The sequence below is a fragment of the Gymnoscopelus braueri genome, assembly GCF_963280865.1.
Source record: "Gymnoscopelus braueri genome assembly, chromosome: 24".
Taxonomy (NCBI): Eukaryota; Metazoa; Chordata; class Actinopteri; order Myctophiformes; family Myctophidae; genus Gymnoscopelus; species Gymnoscopelus braueri.
In genome coordinates, this window is record NC_137626.1 from 25,417,960 (window position 1) to 25,433,654 (window position 15,695).

A 15,695-nucleotide genomic window follows, 5' to 3' on the forward strand; every position below is an offset into this window, starting at 1 on the left:
ATGACCTATTTATAGCGCGCCATCCATCCAGCCAGACAGACCACTGTGTCAAAGTAAAAGCTCACTCTGATATGTCATTTGTTTTACTCTATATTTTATTCTATTCTAGTCTACTTTTCCTCATTAATTCCACCTATTCTTTGACCACATGACCACCAAAACGAGCAAATAAGAAGCAGGAAAGCCTTGTTTAAAATAACACAGACTCTTATTTTGCAACCTGTTTACGTCTAGTGGCGTCAGAGAGGAACTGTTTTGAGAGGACATTAAAAAAAGGTAGGTTGTGATCTGAACATTTTCATGAATTTATTAATGAACTCAAGACAACGTGTTGCAGTATGATCGGTAAACGAGCCAAATGGCAGTTGTCTCATAATAAGGCCTCTTTTTTGTTTGTTTGACATGTTGCTTTGCTTTGTCATCAAGGACGTGAACTATTATCTGCTGGCTGCCTGTGGGGTCTGATCAGTTGGGCGTTATAACATCATTATAACCTCGTATATGAATGTGATTGTTCTGATAGTTGGGAGAGTCGTTAGATAGATAGATAGATAGATAGATAGATAGATAGCTTTTATTGTCATTCAACATATATACATGAAATGCAAAAATGAACGAAATTTTGTTCCACTGGCTTACTATGATCTATAACTATCCTAGTAAAAAGAATGCTAAAATACTACAATACTAAAAACACCACTATTAAATAAAATAAAATCACAGTCAGTTCATGAGACAAACATATTGCACAACAGGAGTCTCTCTTCAGCAGCATAGGAGGAAGGTTAGGGGATATTGCACAGCACTTGTAGCCTACGGGACTATTTCACAAGTCCAGATGGCTTGGGGGGGAAAAAACTCTGTCAGTTCTGCTGCTCCCGATGCTATCTTTTGCCAGAGGGCAACAGAGTGAACAGAACAGTCCATGATGTGGGTGGGCAGGGTCAGTCATGATGTTATTGGCCCTAGTCAGACAGCGGTTGTCAGCGATGTCCTTGATGGAGGGCAGTGAAGTCCCGATGATCTTCTCCGCTGTCCTCACCATGCACTCTCTGCACAGATTTCTAGTCTGATGATGCATTGCAGCTTCCAGACCAGACAGAGTCAGGATGCTCTCTATAGTGCCTCTGTAGAATGTAGCGAGAACCCCCGTAGAAAAAGTGCTCCTCGGAGCGCAGGTCTCCGCCAGGTCAGGTAGGTTATTGTGGGCCAGCAATGTCCGGAATTCGCCAATCAGGATGGAATATGAAAAATCTGACGGATCCGTCTGGATCACTTGACTATAGAGATAATGTGTACCGATTTGCGTGATGTTTGGACAAACTTTGTAGGAGTAATATATTTAAAAAAAATGTTTTGCAAAAATTGGCCTCCTGGTGGCGCTATAATCGGGCAATATTAAAAGGATGGCATTTGTTCCTCAATGTAGTGCGAATGTGTGTGCAAAATTTCACTGCAATCAGACGCTGTGTTCATGATTTGCGCATTTTGTTTAAAACGGGCCACTCCTGCAAACTTTAGATGTCAATCTTAGCCAGTCAGGATGCAATATGAAAAATCAAACAGTTGACTATAGAGATCATGTGTACCGATTTGCGTGAAATTTTGATAAAATCTGAAGGAGTAATATAAAAAGAAATGTTTTACATAAGTCGGCATCCTGGTGGCGCTATAAAAGGCAGATGTGAAAAATGCAGGGCAAAGGTTTTTCCATGGCCTCTAGGGAGTGCGCATACAAAGTTTTACACAGATAGGTGCAGTTATAGGTAAAAACACGAATCGGCCTCTTATAGCACCACCATGAGGCTGATTTAAAAAAAAAATCAAGTGGCATTTCTTCCTCGGCCTAGTGGGAATGTGCTCCAAAATTTCACAGAGATCGCACGCTGTGTTCATGATTTGAGACATTTTGTTCAAAACGGAGCAATCCTGCAAACTTTGGAAGTCAATTAGCAAATCAGGATGGAATATGAAGAATCTGAAACCCGTTTCGTTTAATGACTATAGAGATACTGTGTACCGATTTTTGTACAAAATCTGCAGGAGTACTGTCAAAAAATGCGTGCACAGTTTTGCTGCAAAAGGCTCAACGGTGCCGGAGATTAGCTAGCTAACACACACACACACACACACACACACACACACACACACACACACACACTCACTCACTCACTCACTCACTCACTCACTCACTCACTCACTCACTCACTCACTCACTCACTCACTCACTCACACGTCTCGGCCATGCCTTTCGGCCTTTCGGAGACAATTAAATAAAAATGGAAACATTTACATGCCCAAAAGGTGAAAGTGGTTAAATAATGTTTAACTTTATATATTCACTAGGCAACTTGTTTATTTGTTGTTATTTTTTCCCGTGTGCTTTGGTGATTTGCTCTGTGTGTAGTCTACAGATTTGTTTCCAATGTCAACAGCACTGACTCCACCACTCCTCTGGTGAATAGAGACCCTCTATGCGACATTCATTCACAGGCATTTCATTTGTGTCCCGTTGCCCCGGTGATGATGAAGTCGCACAGTCAATGCAGCCAGGTAGGCTGTCTTATTATTGGTTGGATGTGTGTGTGTGTGTGTGTGTGTGTGTGTGTGTCACACACACACACACACCACAACGATGTCTCATGTTACACTATTCTCCTCCGTTTCATCCTCTCTCTCTCTCTCTCTCTCTCTCTCCACCACGCACGCACCACACTTAATGCACTCCTCCTCTTCCAGCAGCCAGTGATCGAATAGATGCTCATCCTCAGGCGTGTTGTGTTGCCGTCGCAAAAAGGACCCCATGTCTTTCTTGGTAAGAATATTATTATTATTGTTATCATTATCGGGGGCAAGCATGGTGCGTTTCTGCTTCAGTTGTTGTCTCTCTCTCTCTGTTGTTTGATGAATGGTGACGTGACCGTGACCTCGCTGGTGAATGAATGTGTCACGTCTGCTATTGACTGCGGTGTTCTAGCTACGGCATGTAAACACGTGCAGGTGGTGTGTTTGTTACTTTAGTTTTGCCTTAATTTGTGCCTTGCATGTGCTATAATGTTTTGTAGACCAGTGGTTCTCCCAGGGGGGTCCCCAAATGATTTTTGGGGGGTCCCCAGATGACAGTGAAGTGACAATTTAAGGACTTTTAAGACATTTTTAATACCTAAAGAAATACATTTAAAAAAAAAGACCATTGCTGCATCAAAAGTAATCAACAATCTCTATACTATAAAAACTTTTCAAATAATAAAAGGGGCAATAATTGTGAAAATAGCAGATCTACAAGCTCACAACGCCTCGCAACGGGTTGCGGCATGAAAAGGTTGAGAACCACTGTTGTAGACTATTATTTCTAATTATGCATCATGCAGTTAGTTTTCTCTGTTGTTGGGGAAGCGTCAGCATTTCCCATCAGTCAGAGAGCTGTGCTTCTTGTCAAGCTTTCAGTGTCTGTTACCATCACTCCCAATGTCTTCCCTCCCTGCCTCTTCAGTATACCTCTTCAGGGTTTTGGCTCATAGACGGCCACAACAACACCACCCACCCCCAATTTCCTCTCCCCATCTGCCTGGCTAAATCCCCCCACCAAGCTTTCCTGGCACTCCTATATCCCACTCATTCCTCCCATGGGGCTGGATATCAGTTTTCTTCTCCTCTCCTTTGGCACATGTCTCACCTCTCCAGTGGTGTAAAGTAACTAAGTGCATTTACTCAAGTACGGTACTTGAGTACAATTGTGAGGTATTTTTTTACTTTACTGGAGTATTTCCAATTGTCTGTACTTTTACTTCTACTCTACTACATCTCAGAGGCAAATATTGTACTTTTACTTCTCTACAATTATTTGAAAACATTAGTTACTAGTTACTTTAAAGATTTTTATTATTATTACAAAACTTAACTACTTTAGCCCTATATACACTTCGGCTATTTGAAAATAGCCGATCTACAAACTCACAATGCGTCGCGATGCGACGCATTGTGAGTTTGTAGTTCTGCTATTTTTCAAAAGATTTTTGAAAAGTTGTGAAATGGGACATTCTGCACAATGAGTACTTTCTACTTTTGGAACTTTAAGTGCATTTTGATACCAATACTTTTTTTTAAGTAAATTTTGATTACCGGACTTTAACTTGTAACAGAGTATTTCTGCATTGCAGTATTGATACTTTTACTTAAGTAAACAATTTGAGTACTTTTTCCACCGCTGCACCTCTCCTCCTCCTCCTCCTCCTCCTCCTCCTCCTCCTCCTCCTCCTCCTCCTCCTCTTCCTCCCCTCCCCAGGACTGTTCCTGCATCTCCCACACTCAGGTCCAGGCTGTGGGCATAGAGGAACACTATGAGGACCCCAGCCAGCAGTTCCTGGTCAGTAGCCTATACAGCAGTGGTTCTCAAACGTGACTCCCAAATGATTATGTATTCGGCCATGGACCCCCATCTGAACATATTTTGTGCCAGGGACCCCCATACAAGATTGTTAAAATGGATATATTTTCAAAAAGCCAATATATATGGGTTTAAAGTGGATACACTGATCTGGATGCTATATTAACACATTTTGCTGGGACCCCCTGGTATCCCATCAAGGACCCCTGGGGGTCCCTAGACCCCAGTTTGAGAACCACTGGCCTTACAGCCAACCATCATCTAGGGTTCACTTTTCTGAGACGGGGGTACTTCACTGAAGGCCATGTCTGTGTAGATTAGAAGAACCAATTCTCTGAAAGCCTCTGTTCTCAATGTCATCACTGGCTCCATGTTTGATGTTTTAACATCTGTCAGATATTTGCGTTAAATTGCATCTACCACTTATGCCTTATATACTTTGTCGCATGTCAAATTGCTAAATAGCCGATCTACGAGCTTGTAGATCGAATATGTTCGCTATTTTTGAAAGCTATTTAATTTTCATCTATAATGGCATGCCCAAAATAGGTACACAAGGTTGAAACTGGTTAACATGTATTTAGGAATGTTGGAGCCTCACGTTTGTTGAGAATCTTGTGGAGGTAAACTCAAGCAGCCACCAACAAACTGTTATAGCTAAGTATACAGGCAAAGGTCAGTGCAGTGGACTAAGACTGCAGCCACTGAACCCAGAAAACCCCTTTACTTGTGGTAAAGTTCTGCTTGCAATTCTTCTCATATTTGCTAGCAGAGCCACAGCCCAGCGAACTAATAAGCTGTTTGTAGGCAGCAGGATCATATCCTTAATAAAAAGCTACTGTGTCAACTACAGTCTGACTCTCTGTTCTAGCCTGCTCCTTCCTCAGTGAGACCCATGGCAAGGAGCCTCTCTTTTCTCTTGTCCACCACCCACCACACACTAAACCAATGCCACAGTGCCACCTTGTGGCAGCTATTGTCACCCCACCATTATAGCGTTTGCCTCATGACAACAATGGCGCTTTGACCTCCGCCTGGCTCAGAGACAAAAACTAGTGTCATCTGCGCATTCTGGTCCCAGCAGTTCTGCTGTGCCTCTGTAGAATTCCATGAAGGAGATTGTTCTGTTGTTGAGAGGCAAGTTGTGTGTCATCAGGTTATATATACAGCACACAAATTAATAAAGCACGTATGTGTATGAGAAACTCTGAGAGGCTATATGTGATTGTGTGAGTACAATTCTGTGTACATCAGTAGTATGCCTGCTTGTGAACATGGAAGTATTTTGGGCAGCTGCTTGGGCAGATTACAATGTGACATTTTAATCATTTAATTACGTGTATGTATGTTATATGTGTGTTTTGCAGAGCTCGCGAGCCTCTGTATACACTCTGGCAGGGACACCAGGTGGCGATGACATCACAGGGCTGACGGCTGAGCCGGCCCACTATCAACTGCTGGCAGAACTGGGTGAGAGCGCCACTAATAGCACCTCACGTTTTTATAGTGGTCAAATGAGATTGACTTCTTACGGTGGATTAATACAGTCCTTGTCATGTGAGAATACACAGCAGGTTTTTTTTGCAGATAATGATGACTTTTAAAAGTATATTGTAATGTATATCAAATTATACCATACTGTATAGTCCACAACACTTTTAGAAAACACACTTTATAAATCTTGCATTTATATAGCACCTTTATGCAAAGCACTTCACAATGTGCATTACATTCACTCATTCACACATTGGCAGCAGAGGCAACCATGCAAGGTACCAGCCTGCTCATCTGCATTCAGACACTTCAACACTAGCCAGGGATCGAACTGGGAACATTCTGATTACCAAGCAGCCACTCTACCTCCTTAGCCACTGCCGTTCCAGTACTGGGGAGCTTCACAAACCATAACAGCTATGAGAAGCATGCTGTTTATAATGGGAACCGTTTTTTCTTTTTGCTTACATGGTCTTTTTGCAGTCCTACTCTGTTTAAGCTTCACAAAGTCACACACAGCACAATCACAAGATTGTCTATTCTACAATATTCTACTGTAGTATACTGTGCAGTGCCAAATCAGTTACAAATCCCCCTGCGCTTACTCTTGACTTGACCATGTCCCTTGGTCATTAAATTCGGAACATTCTGTGTTATTGGTGTGGGTCTCCAGGGAAAGGCTTCAATAACCTTAGCCAGGTGAGCATGGCGCGCCATACTCCCACTGGCCAGCTGGTGGCAGTCAAGCACACCAACCTGGACGAATGCACGGAGGAGGAACTGCTACAGCTCGTGGTGAGACCTTAGCCTACATCTATTTTTTTGTATGTTGAGATATAAATAATTAATACATCCATTTAGGGCATGTCATAATAGGTGAACATTCAGCGAAAACAGCAGATCTACTAGCTCATAGCCTGTCACAACGCAACACGTGAGCGTGTAGATCGCCTATTTTCATCGAAGAGATTTCCATCTGGTATAGAAAAGAGAAAAAAAGAGGGGACCTTGGGGGTTTAAGTGGTTAACATTAGTTTGAAGTACTATGCCACATGCATAAGACAGGCACTGAACTCAGTTGCCTACTTTCCTAGGTAAATACAGTCTAGAAATGAAGATGCAGCAAATTCCAGGGTTATTTCTGTGTTGGCCAGTTCACATGGCTAGCTTCATGTTGCTTGACATGCTGCCTACATAGTTTCACAGTCTATTTTACTGAAAAGGACAATGCTGGAAATAGTCCAAGTTCATGTCTTCTCTCAGTTTTAGTCATGAATACACGTACGTACATGTATTAAGTAATCTTAAAGTATTTAAAGTTTTACAAAAATCATATTATCAGTAGATGAACATCACGTTGTGTTGTCCCCATCCCCAGAATGAGGCGCTGCTGTCCAGGCTGTTTCGCCATCCGTACCTGCTGACGTCTCGCCTGGTGTTCAGCTCCTGCTGCCAGCTGTGGGTGCTGACCCCACTCATGACTTACGGTCAGATGCTGTCTCCAACTAGCTTCATACACGATTGAGCTCTAGTTTGATAGCATTTTGATTCCCGGAAATTGTTATGGACACAATCCCAGAGACCCGTGTTTTTATGTGATTCCCACAGAGTGCAACTTAATTTGAGGAATTTTGGATGTAATATATTACATTCCAATATTCAGGTCCAATAATAATACCAGTTGAGCACCTCCACTTCAATGGTTTTACTGGTTGGAGTGGTAGAAGAAAAGTTGTTCAAAGGTTCTGAAAGCATTTTGATGAACTTTTGTCTTAGAAAATAAATGATGTTCTATATTCAAGATTTATTTGTTTCATCTCATCTCAAGAGTGTACACAAGAGTAAAATGATTTGGTTTTGGTTCCTCAACATTGTAACAACACTGTAACGAACAATAACGATAACAAAAGAGATAATTCTGAATAACAACAACAAGTAAGACGGTGCTTTGAAGGTGCTGTGTGCATGGGTGCTACTTGTAAATATGATATACATACATATTTGAAATATTCATATATGTATATAATGTCTGATTTATGCTTGGTTGCATGGCATGTTACGCACCGACATGTTACGCTACACCGGCACGGAACAAAGTATTGATCACCATTAAATGCATCTAAGTTGTGTTTCATGTTTGACATGATCTGTCTCATCTGCAGGCTCTGCAGACTCTTTGCTTTGCTTTGAGGACTTTATTTTCCTCTCGTCTACAGGTTCTGCAGACTCTTTACTAAGGACTTACTTTCCAGATGGAATGAGTGAGTCGCTGATAGCCTACCTGCTGTATGGTGTGCTGAAGGCTCTGGGATACCTGCACCAGATGGGCTACGTCCACAGGTCAGTGGAGCGTGGGCGAGTTAGGAACCCGTGGAGATAAATGAAGATTGATTTTAAACGAATGAGTTGTTTTTTCCGTCCCTGCTCTGAATGTCTGTCATGTTTTTGTAAGGGGGGTGAAGGCCAGTCATATCCTGCTGTCGGGGGAGGGTCGTGTCTACCTCTCTGGGCTCCACAGTGTTTACAGTATGACGCGGGAGGGGAAGAGGGTGAGGGCCGTCTTCGATATGCCGCATCACAGCCCCGCCCTCCTGCCTTGGCTCAGCCCGGAACTACTGCGACAGGTCAGACCATAGCCTTACGGAGCAGACCACTGACCCACAGCAAACATAGAAACAATGACAGAACAAAATGAATAACACACCTAACATGAGCACCACTCTTGCGAACTGTTTCTGAGCAACATGTTATTATATTGTGTCTTGTGTATATTGGCAACCTACTGATCATTCTCATCTCAAGTTTCATGAAAGTCCACCCGTCCGTTCACACCCAGTTATTTTGTTCACAGATAGACAGACAGAGGGACACACACACAAACAAAGACCAATTACAAAACCCAACCCTGTTATGCATGTGGGCAGGATAAAAAATAAAGTCCAGGATAAAGTAGATGTTACCTAAAATCTCATTTAAAGAGGGAAGTTGCTTGAAGTGGCTTTAAAAGACACAGAGAGGCCAGCAGGTTCTCTGTAGTTTAGGACTTCTATTTTGTATTCTTATAACCCTTTTTCTTTTTTTCTCTGTCGTTGTCGTTGTCAAAATACTGGTTTTAACAAATGAAAATGTCCTTTCCACCTTGCCCTGCCTATTTCTCTCTCCCACCTGTGTTGTCTTTCCCACCAGGACCTTCATGGTTATGGGGTGAAGTCAGACATCTACAGTCTAGGTATTGTAGCATGTGAGCTGGTCAGTGGCAGGGTGCCATTCCAGGACATGCCTCCTACACAGGTAATGAAAGTACACTTTCACATTCCACCTTTTATGTGAAAGCGTACAACTGATTAGCTGCGTTCCTGATTATACTAATACTAATAATACTACACCCATTTGCTGCCTTTCTTTTATGTGCTGTCCAGATGCTGCTACAGAAGTTGCGTGGTTCCCACTGCTGTCTGCTGGATGTGGCCCCATTCCCCCTGGGGGAGCTAGGGGGTCTGAAGGTGTCTCGGTCTGGGGTGGACTCCGGCATCGGGGAGAGCGTGGCCACAGGCAGCCTGACACACAGTGCCACCGCTCCGACCACAGACCGACCTCAGAGCCCTGGGCCCAAGAACCACTCTGCCACCCTGCACAACCTGGTCCAGCTGTGTCTGCAGCAACAGCCTGAACGCAGGTCAGTCAATGATCATAATAATCAAATATAAAAATAATATATATATGTCGGTCCATCCGTCCCTCCGTTCCAAGACTGTCTCAGACAAGGTATCTTACTGTCTGGATCGTCATAGAAGTTGCTGTGCACCTTCATGCTCCCCGGAGGAAGACATATGGCCATACTTACAGCCCTGCCACTATTTTGGCAAAAACAAGACAGAGCACATAAATATTCACATACACAGCGGAAGTCCCGCCCCTATAGACACTCTGCTTTAGGTCGTGACCAGGCTTTTCTCTTCGCAGATGACTAAAGGCGGTTACACACCGGCGAATATGCGAATATACGCAAAATTCGGACTCGTTCCGAATAATTAAAAGACGCTTTTTTCGCTCCGCGAAACTGGTGTGGAAGCTTGCATTGACTTTATAAAAAAACGTATTATTCGCATGAAAAAAATCGCCCCGGTGTGTAAGGACCTTAAGGCTGGGAACGAGGCTAGGGACACGTTAACTGGACAATTAACAATGATCAGCAATTTAGTCATCATGTAAAGCCAGCAAATATAGTGCGAAAATGAAACATAGAACAGATCAAAATGCTGTAATTGCTCTCATCAAGTGTCTACAATAAGGACAATATAAATAGAATAGACAATAGAATAATTCCAATAGCCTACCATGTACCATCATGAGAAGCAAGTAGAGATGTGCTTCAATCTGAAATAATACAAATACAGTTATGCACAAGAAGGAAAAATGTAAGGAAAATCATATCCTCTCTATTTCACATATTAATATAATGGTATGTATTTGATTTATTTGTGATGTAATGCTTAATTTATACACACAGATCTGCAAGCTCGTAGATCTCATAGAGCTTGTAGGTCGGCTATTTTGTTTACACCAGCACGCAACTAAAGCTTATTGTTTCTTTGCTCCACAGGCCATCTGCATCAACACTGTTGACCCACGCCTTTTTCAAACAGGTGGGTCCCCTTAAAGAGGAACAGTGGTGTAATACTAGCTCATGTCCTACGTTCATTGTAAACAGTTTTTGTATGCAGTGCTTTTGTTGTGTATATAAGCTTGCTTCCCTCAAGCAGGATGGTACAACTCATTTAGTTTGGGTTACTTTTTTATTTTATGTACAACTTTGACATCCTTGATTTTACTTATTGTCTCCGCCAGGCCGAAGGCGTGGCCGAGACTATGTTTTGCACCCTGTCCGTCCGTCCGTGTGTGTGTGTGTGTGTGTGTGTGTGTGTATGTGTGTGTGTGACCGACCGTCCGTCTGTCCGTTGATATCACTCCTACAGAATTTTTATATTGCATCCTGACTGGCTAAGATTGGCTTCCAAAGTTTGCAGGAGTGGTCCATTTAAAAAAAAAATGCCTCAAATCATGAAAGCAACGTGTGATTGCCGTGAAACTTTTGCACATTCCCACTAGGCCAAGGAAGAAATAATGATTCGCATTTGTATTTTGTACCTATAACTGGACCGATCGTGTGAAACTTTGGACACACTCCTTAGAGGCCAAGGAAAAACCTCTGCCCTGCATTTTTCACATTGTCCTGTTATAGTGCCACCAGGAGGCCGATTTTTGCAAAGCCCCTACAGATTTTGTCCAAACATCAAGCAAATCGGTACATATTATCTCTATATAGTCATGTGATCAACACGGATTTCATATTCCATCAACATTGCTGGCCCACAATAACCTACCTAACCTGGCGGAGACGTGTGCTCAGAGCAGAGGAACACTTTTTCTAGTGTTATTTCTTTGATCATAAATTAAGTGATTTAAAGATGCTTATTCTGGTTTGTCAAAAATACATTTCACATTGTAAAGAAAGAAACTCAATTTAAGTGTGCTGATGTAAAAATGTCAGTAAAGTTATAACTTTTTTGCAAACACAAGCATACTACACCATGTTTTTGACCAGTATCATACCATTCTATGACAGGTGAAGCGGCACACCAGAGATTCCTTCCTCAGCCTCATGTACCCAGCGGTGCCCCTGACCAGCCCCGAAGACTCCCCGGTGTCCTGCCCCCCAACCCCATCCTGCCATGCACCAACATCCCCCACTATTGACCCTGCAGAGGGGGTGTGGGACTTCTCCTAGCACAGTTCACAAAGAACCCCTCCGACCTGACTAGCAAGCCAAACACAAGACAATCAAAGCAATGAGGCCAATTTCTACTGTGCTTTGTTTTTAGCCTATACTCTCTGAGCCTTTTTTTCTCCTTCTTTTTTGTAGTTTTGTAGTATTTTTTTTTTTTTTATATGAACAAATGTGGTTTATGGGCGGGGCCTGTGAGAGTGCTGGATCAAAGAAGCAGTTCTGAGATGACAAATCAGGAGGTGCTCCAAGCAGAGTGGGAGGGTCAAGTCGGTGCCAATCAATAACAGTAATAACGACTAATATCCCAGCAGGCCCCGCCCCCTGTGAGTGGGAGACAGGTGAACAGTCACTGGACTAATGCCTGATTTATACTTAGTTGCGCACCAGTGTTGCACAACAAAAATTGCAGATCTACAAGCTCACAACGCATGGCAGCACAACATGTTGTGAGCTTGGTGATCGGCTATTTTCGGTACACAACACCTGCATGCAACTATATACTGTATATCTCAGGCTTAATACTTCCTCTGTGGTATAAGACTCATATTTTAATCCATGTCTTCTCTTGGAATTAGACTGTGAAATATGGTGGGATTGAAGTTAGCAATCATTGTGCATCAATATGGAAATCATATACTGACGTATTTATAATATAAGCATACATTACCTACATATGTGTTTGTGTTAAAATACACACAAAAATGTGTTGATACTTCATTTTGGCCAATCAAATATAATTGATATACTGTGTAAAAATTATATTTACACATGTGCTACTAATGTTGTCACTAGTATTAATAACATACAGATGCTGTATACAGGATCTCACACACACACACACACACACACACACACACACACACACACACACACACACACACACAATAGTAGTACATATGTAAATATATAAACAAAATATTAAATACATTTTGGAATATATTTGAGCACATTTATGGTATTAGGAGATGTAGTAATCATCATCAGATAGAGTAGGAATCAATACAAGGTAGCATATCAATGTCCCTGCCCTGAAGATTATTACGAAGCTAATTTATATTTCGTCACAAGATAAAGAAATATAAATTAGCCTTAAAGCTGCAATCTGTACATTTTATGTCCTACCTGCAATTCAAACCTGTGTCTCCCACATGGGAACACATGGCAAGTATCCTACCCGACACCAGGGTCTAAATTTCGCAACAGAAGAGTAGGTAGACCACCTCCAGCCACTTGTTTTACCATACAGATTTGTTCAAATGAAATTGTATTCATTAGAAATAAGTTCCGGATTGCAGCTTTCATTATACTCCAATATGAAGAATCTTTCTACTGTGTTTTGTGACCAACACTACACTCCCAACATTGCCTCTCTATGTTGTTGTTTTCTTTTCTTTTTTATGAAACCTGAATACTGACTGTGGTGATGCTGAGATATCTGTAACTGTGATGAAGTGTACTGTGTAGGATACCTGTGAATACCAGTACATAGCAAACATGGTAGCTGTATGAGCCTTATCTAGTTGCTAGAAATGAAACAAATATACATCATTCATTTTGATTTGTATAATGAATAATTTTGCTGTGTGTATGTGTGTGTGAAAGGGGGGGGGGGGTCATAAGAAGGCTAAATGTGTACATTACAATTGCTGAAATTAGTTGTTGGAAGTTGATTCAGTATACATATAAGCAGACTTCATTCATCAGTCTTATAAGAATCATATATTGTATTTCAAGCGACTTCTAAAGCAGTGGTTCTCAACCTTTTCAGGCCGCTACCCACCAAATAATCATATTTGAACTGAGCATTACATTTAGTTTGACTCTGTTCCACAGATAAATATTGTGAAAATAGCCGATCTACAAGATATTATTTGACAAGCTCAGCGTGAGGCGTTGTGAGCTTGTAGATCGGCTATTTTCTGAGAGTTGGTGTAGAGGGAAAAAGAGCAGACCAAGTACAGAGCCAACAGTCAAGTTGACTAAATATAAATATTTAAACGGTGAACTGTCTGAAAATACACATTAACATGAAGCCAACATATTAATAGAAAAGATAATGTAAGTCAAACATGTCTACAAAGCTATCTATGAAATCTATGCAAAGGTTTAATCTGCAACACAGTGTTGGTGGGGGTCCCTGCTTCATCTCTCTCTGCTAAGGGGTCCTTGACCTGAAAAACGTTGAAGACCCCTGATCTAAAAGGTGACACTATGTACTTTGCTGTAGGGGGGCGGTACAACATCAAACTAAACCTTGCCGGCCGGACGCCCCTAGCAACCAAGCACCGCCCCCTTAGTGACACAGCTCCACATCGACAACGTAAAGCAGATCAATTGTAGTAAAAGACGGGGGGGGGGGGGGATAAATATTTGTAGATAAATGCTCTAACCTTGACGGTTATTTAAATGTTTGTATTTACACAATAAACAATGCAAATGTTTTATCGACAACAACATTTAAAACTAGGAATAATTACAGAAGCTCTGTTTGATAGGTAACATAATAAATGATCTTCAAATCTTCAAAGTAATTTGAAGATTGTCAGTGGACAAATCAACCCCCTTGTTGTTGCCCTTTTTATTTTAACAGTATTTTTTATTTTTTAAATGCCAAAGCATACCTTTGTTGATGTGTATTCCTTCACATATAGCAAGACCCGGTAACAGGACAGGATTAGCTATTTTGTCCAAAATGTTTTGTTTTTTTAAATACAATATTTGGAAAGATTCTAAGTAAAGTATAAATGATTAGAATAGAACATGCTTACATTCGACAATTAAGGTCTAATATTTCTACAATTTACAACAAATTGCTATAATTAAAACCTGTATATCCAGTCATGTTGGGGCATAAACAAGAAGTTGAAGGATAACATAAAGACTGATAATAGCCAATTTTACATCGAGGTGCCCAGCTATCCTGTATCCTGTGTATTCCTTCACATAGCAAGATGTCTCAAAACAATAGAAACAAAGAACCAGTTTTCAGTCCGTACACCGGTGGGTGAACCTGTTTGGACTTTAACACATTTCGTCACAGTCACAGAAACAACTAGCAGAGTCGTGAGCTTGTAGATCTGCTATTTTCGGCCGTGCTGTAATCGGTGCTGTAATGTTGTTGTAGGCAGGGGTTGGGTGGCTGCAAATCTCGCGTGGGTTCCCGTTTGCAAGCCATCGAGGCTATCGCGAGAGTAGGGTTGGTGAAGTCAGTGCCCATGGTTGCCATGACCGCTTATTATAAGCGACTTTGGGCTTGTTTTTCCTGTAAAGTCGTTTGTAAATATTGGTAGTTGCGGTACTTGAGTTTTTTTGGGAAGGTTTCTAAAGTGTAGTTGCTTATTTGGGCTTGTTTCCTAATGTTGTTTAAACCAGTGGTTCTCAAACGTTTTCATGTCAAGGACCCCCGAATTAATATGTATTTGTCCATTGTCCACATGAAAATATTTTGTTACAGCCCCCCCCCCCCCATACAAGATTTGTGTTGTCTTTAAACAAATAAATAGCAGATCTACAAGCTTGTAGATATTTTGTCCAAAATGTTAAATTTCAAGTATACATGATGTGAACATGCACGGTACATCATTATCAGACTTAATTTTATCCTTCAACTTCTTGTTTATGCCCCAAAATGAGTGGATATACCATACAGGTTTTGTAGCAATTTGTAGTAATTGTAGAAATATTAGACCTTAATTGTCAATGTTTAAGCATGTTCTAACTAATCATGTATATGCCTACTTTACTTTACTTTAAAACAGTTTCCAAATATATATATATATATATATATATATATATATATATATATATATATATATATATATATATATATATATATATATATATATATATTATTTATTTATTTTTTAAATATATTCTGGACAAAATAGCCAATTTTACATTGAGGTGCCCAAATGTCCCTAGTGCCCACCTATCCTGTATCTCATAGACCTGGTTGCTTATTTCTCTCGCAGAATCTGGCAACACTGAGCCAGTGCCGTCCCACTCACACAGTGTTTGTGTCACATG

The 15,695-nt window shown here is 41.2% G+C and overlaps 1 protein-coding gene across 3 annotated transcripts; it reads left to right on the forward strand.

Annotated features, from left to right (window-relative positions):
• The first annotated feature begins 60 nt into the window (after positions 1-60).
• Positions 61-13,221, forward strand: stradb (STE20 related adaptor beta). 3 transcript variants are annotated; one of them, XM_080422692.1, is made up of 13 exons: positions 61-276; positions 2,408-2,553; positions 2,743-2,815; positions 4,286-4,366; positions 5,755-5,857; positions 6,555-6,676; positions 7,260-7,368; positions 8,098-8,221; positions 8,334-8,505; positions 9,068-9,172; positions 9,301-9,557; positions 10,485-10,527; positions 11,508-13,221. In XM_080422692.1, exons 3-13 carry the CDS (start codon positions 2,804-2,806, stop codon positions 11,667-11,669), a joined length of 1,290 nt encoding a protein of 429 aa, XP_080278818.1. In that variant the 5' UTR covers positions 61-276; positions 2,408-2,553; positions 2,743-2,803; the 3' UTR covers positions 11,670-13,221. The 3 variants fall into 3 exon arrangements, with proteins under 3 accessions (XP_080278818.1, XP_080278819.1, XP_080278817.1); XM_080422693.1 differs by having other exon boundaries at positions 2,436-2,553; positions 2,740-2,815; XM_080422691.1 differs by having other exon boundaries at positions 2,436-2,553.
• Positions 13,222-15,695: the final 2,474 nt, after the last annotated feature.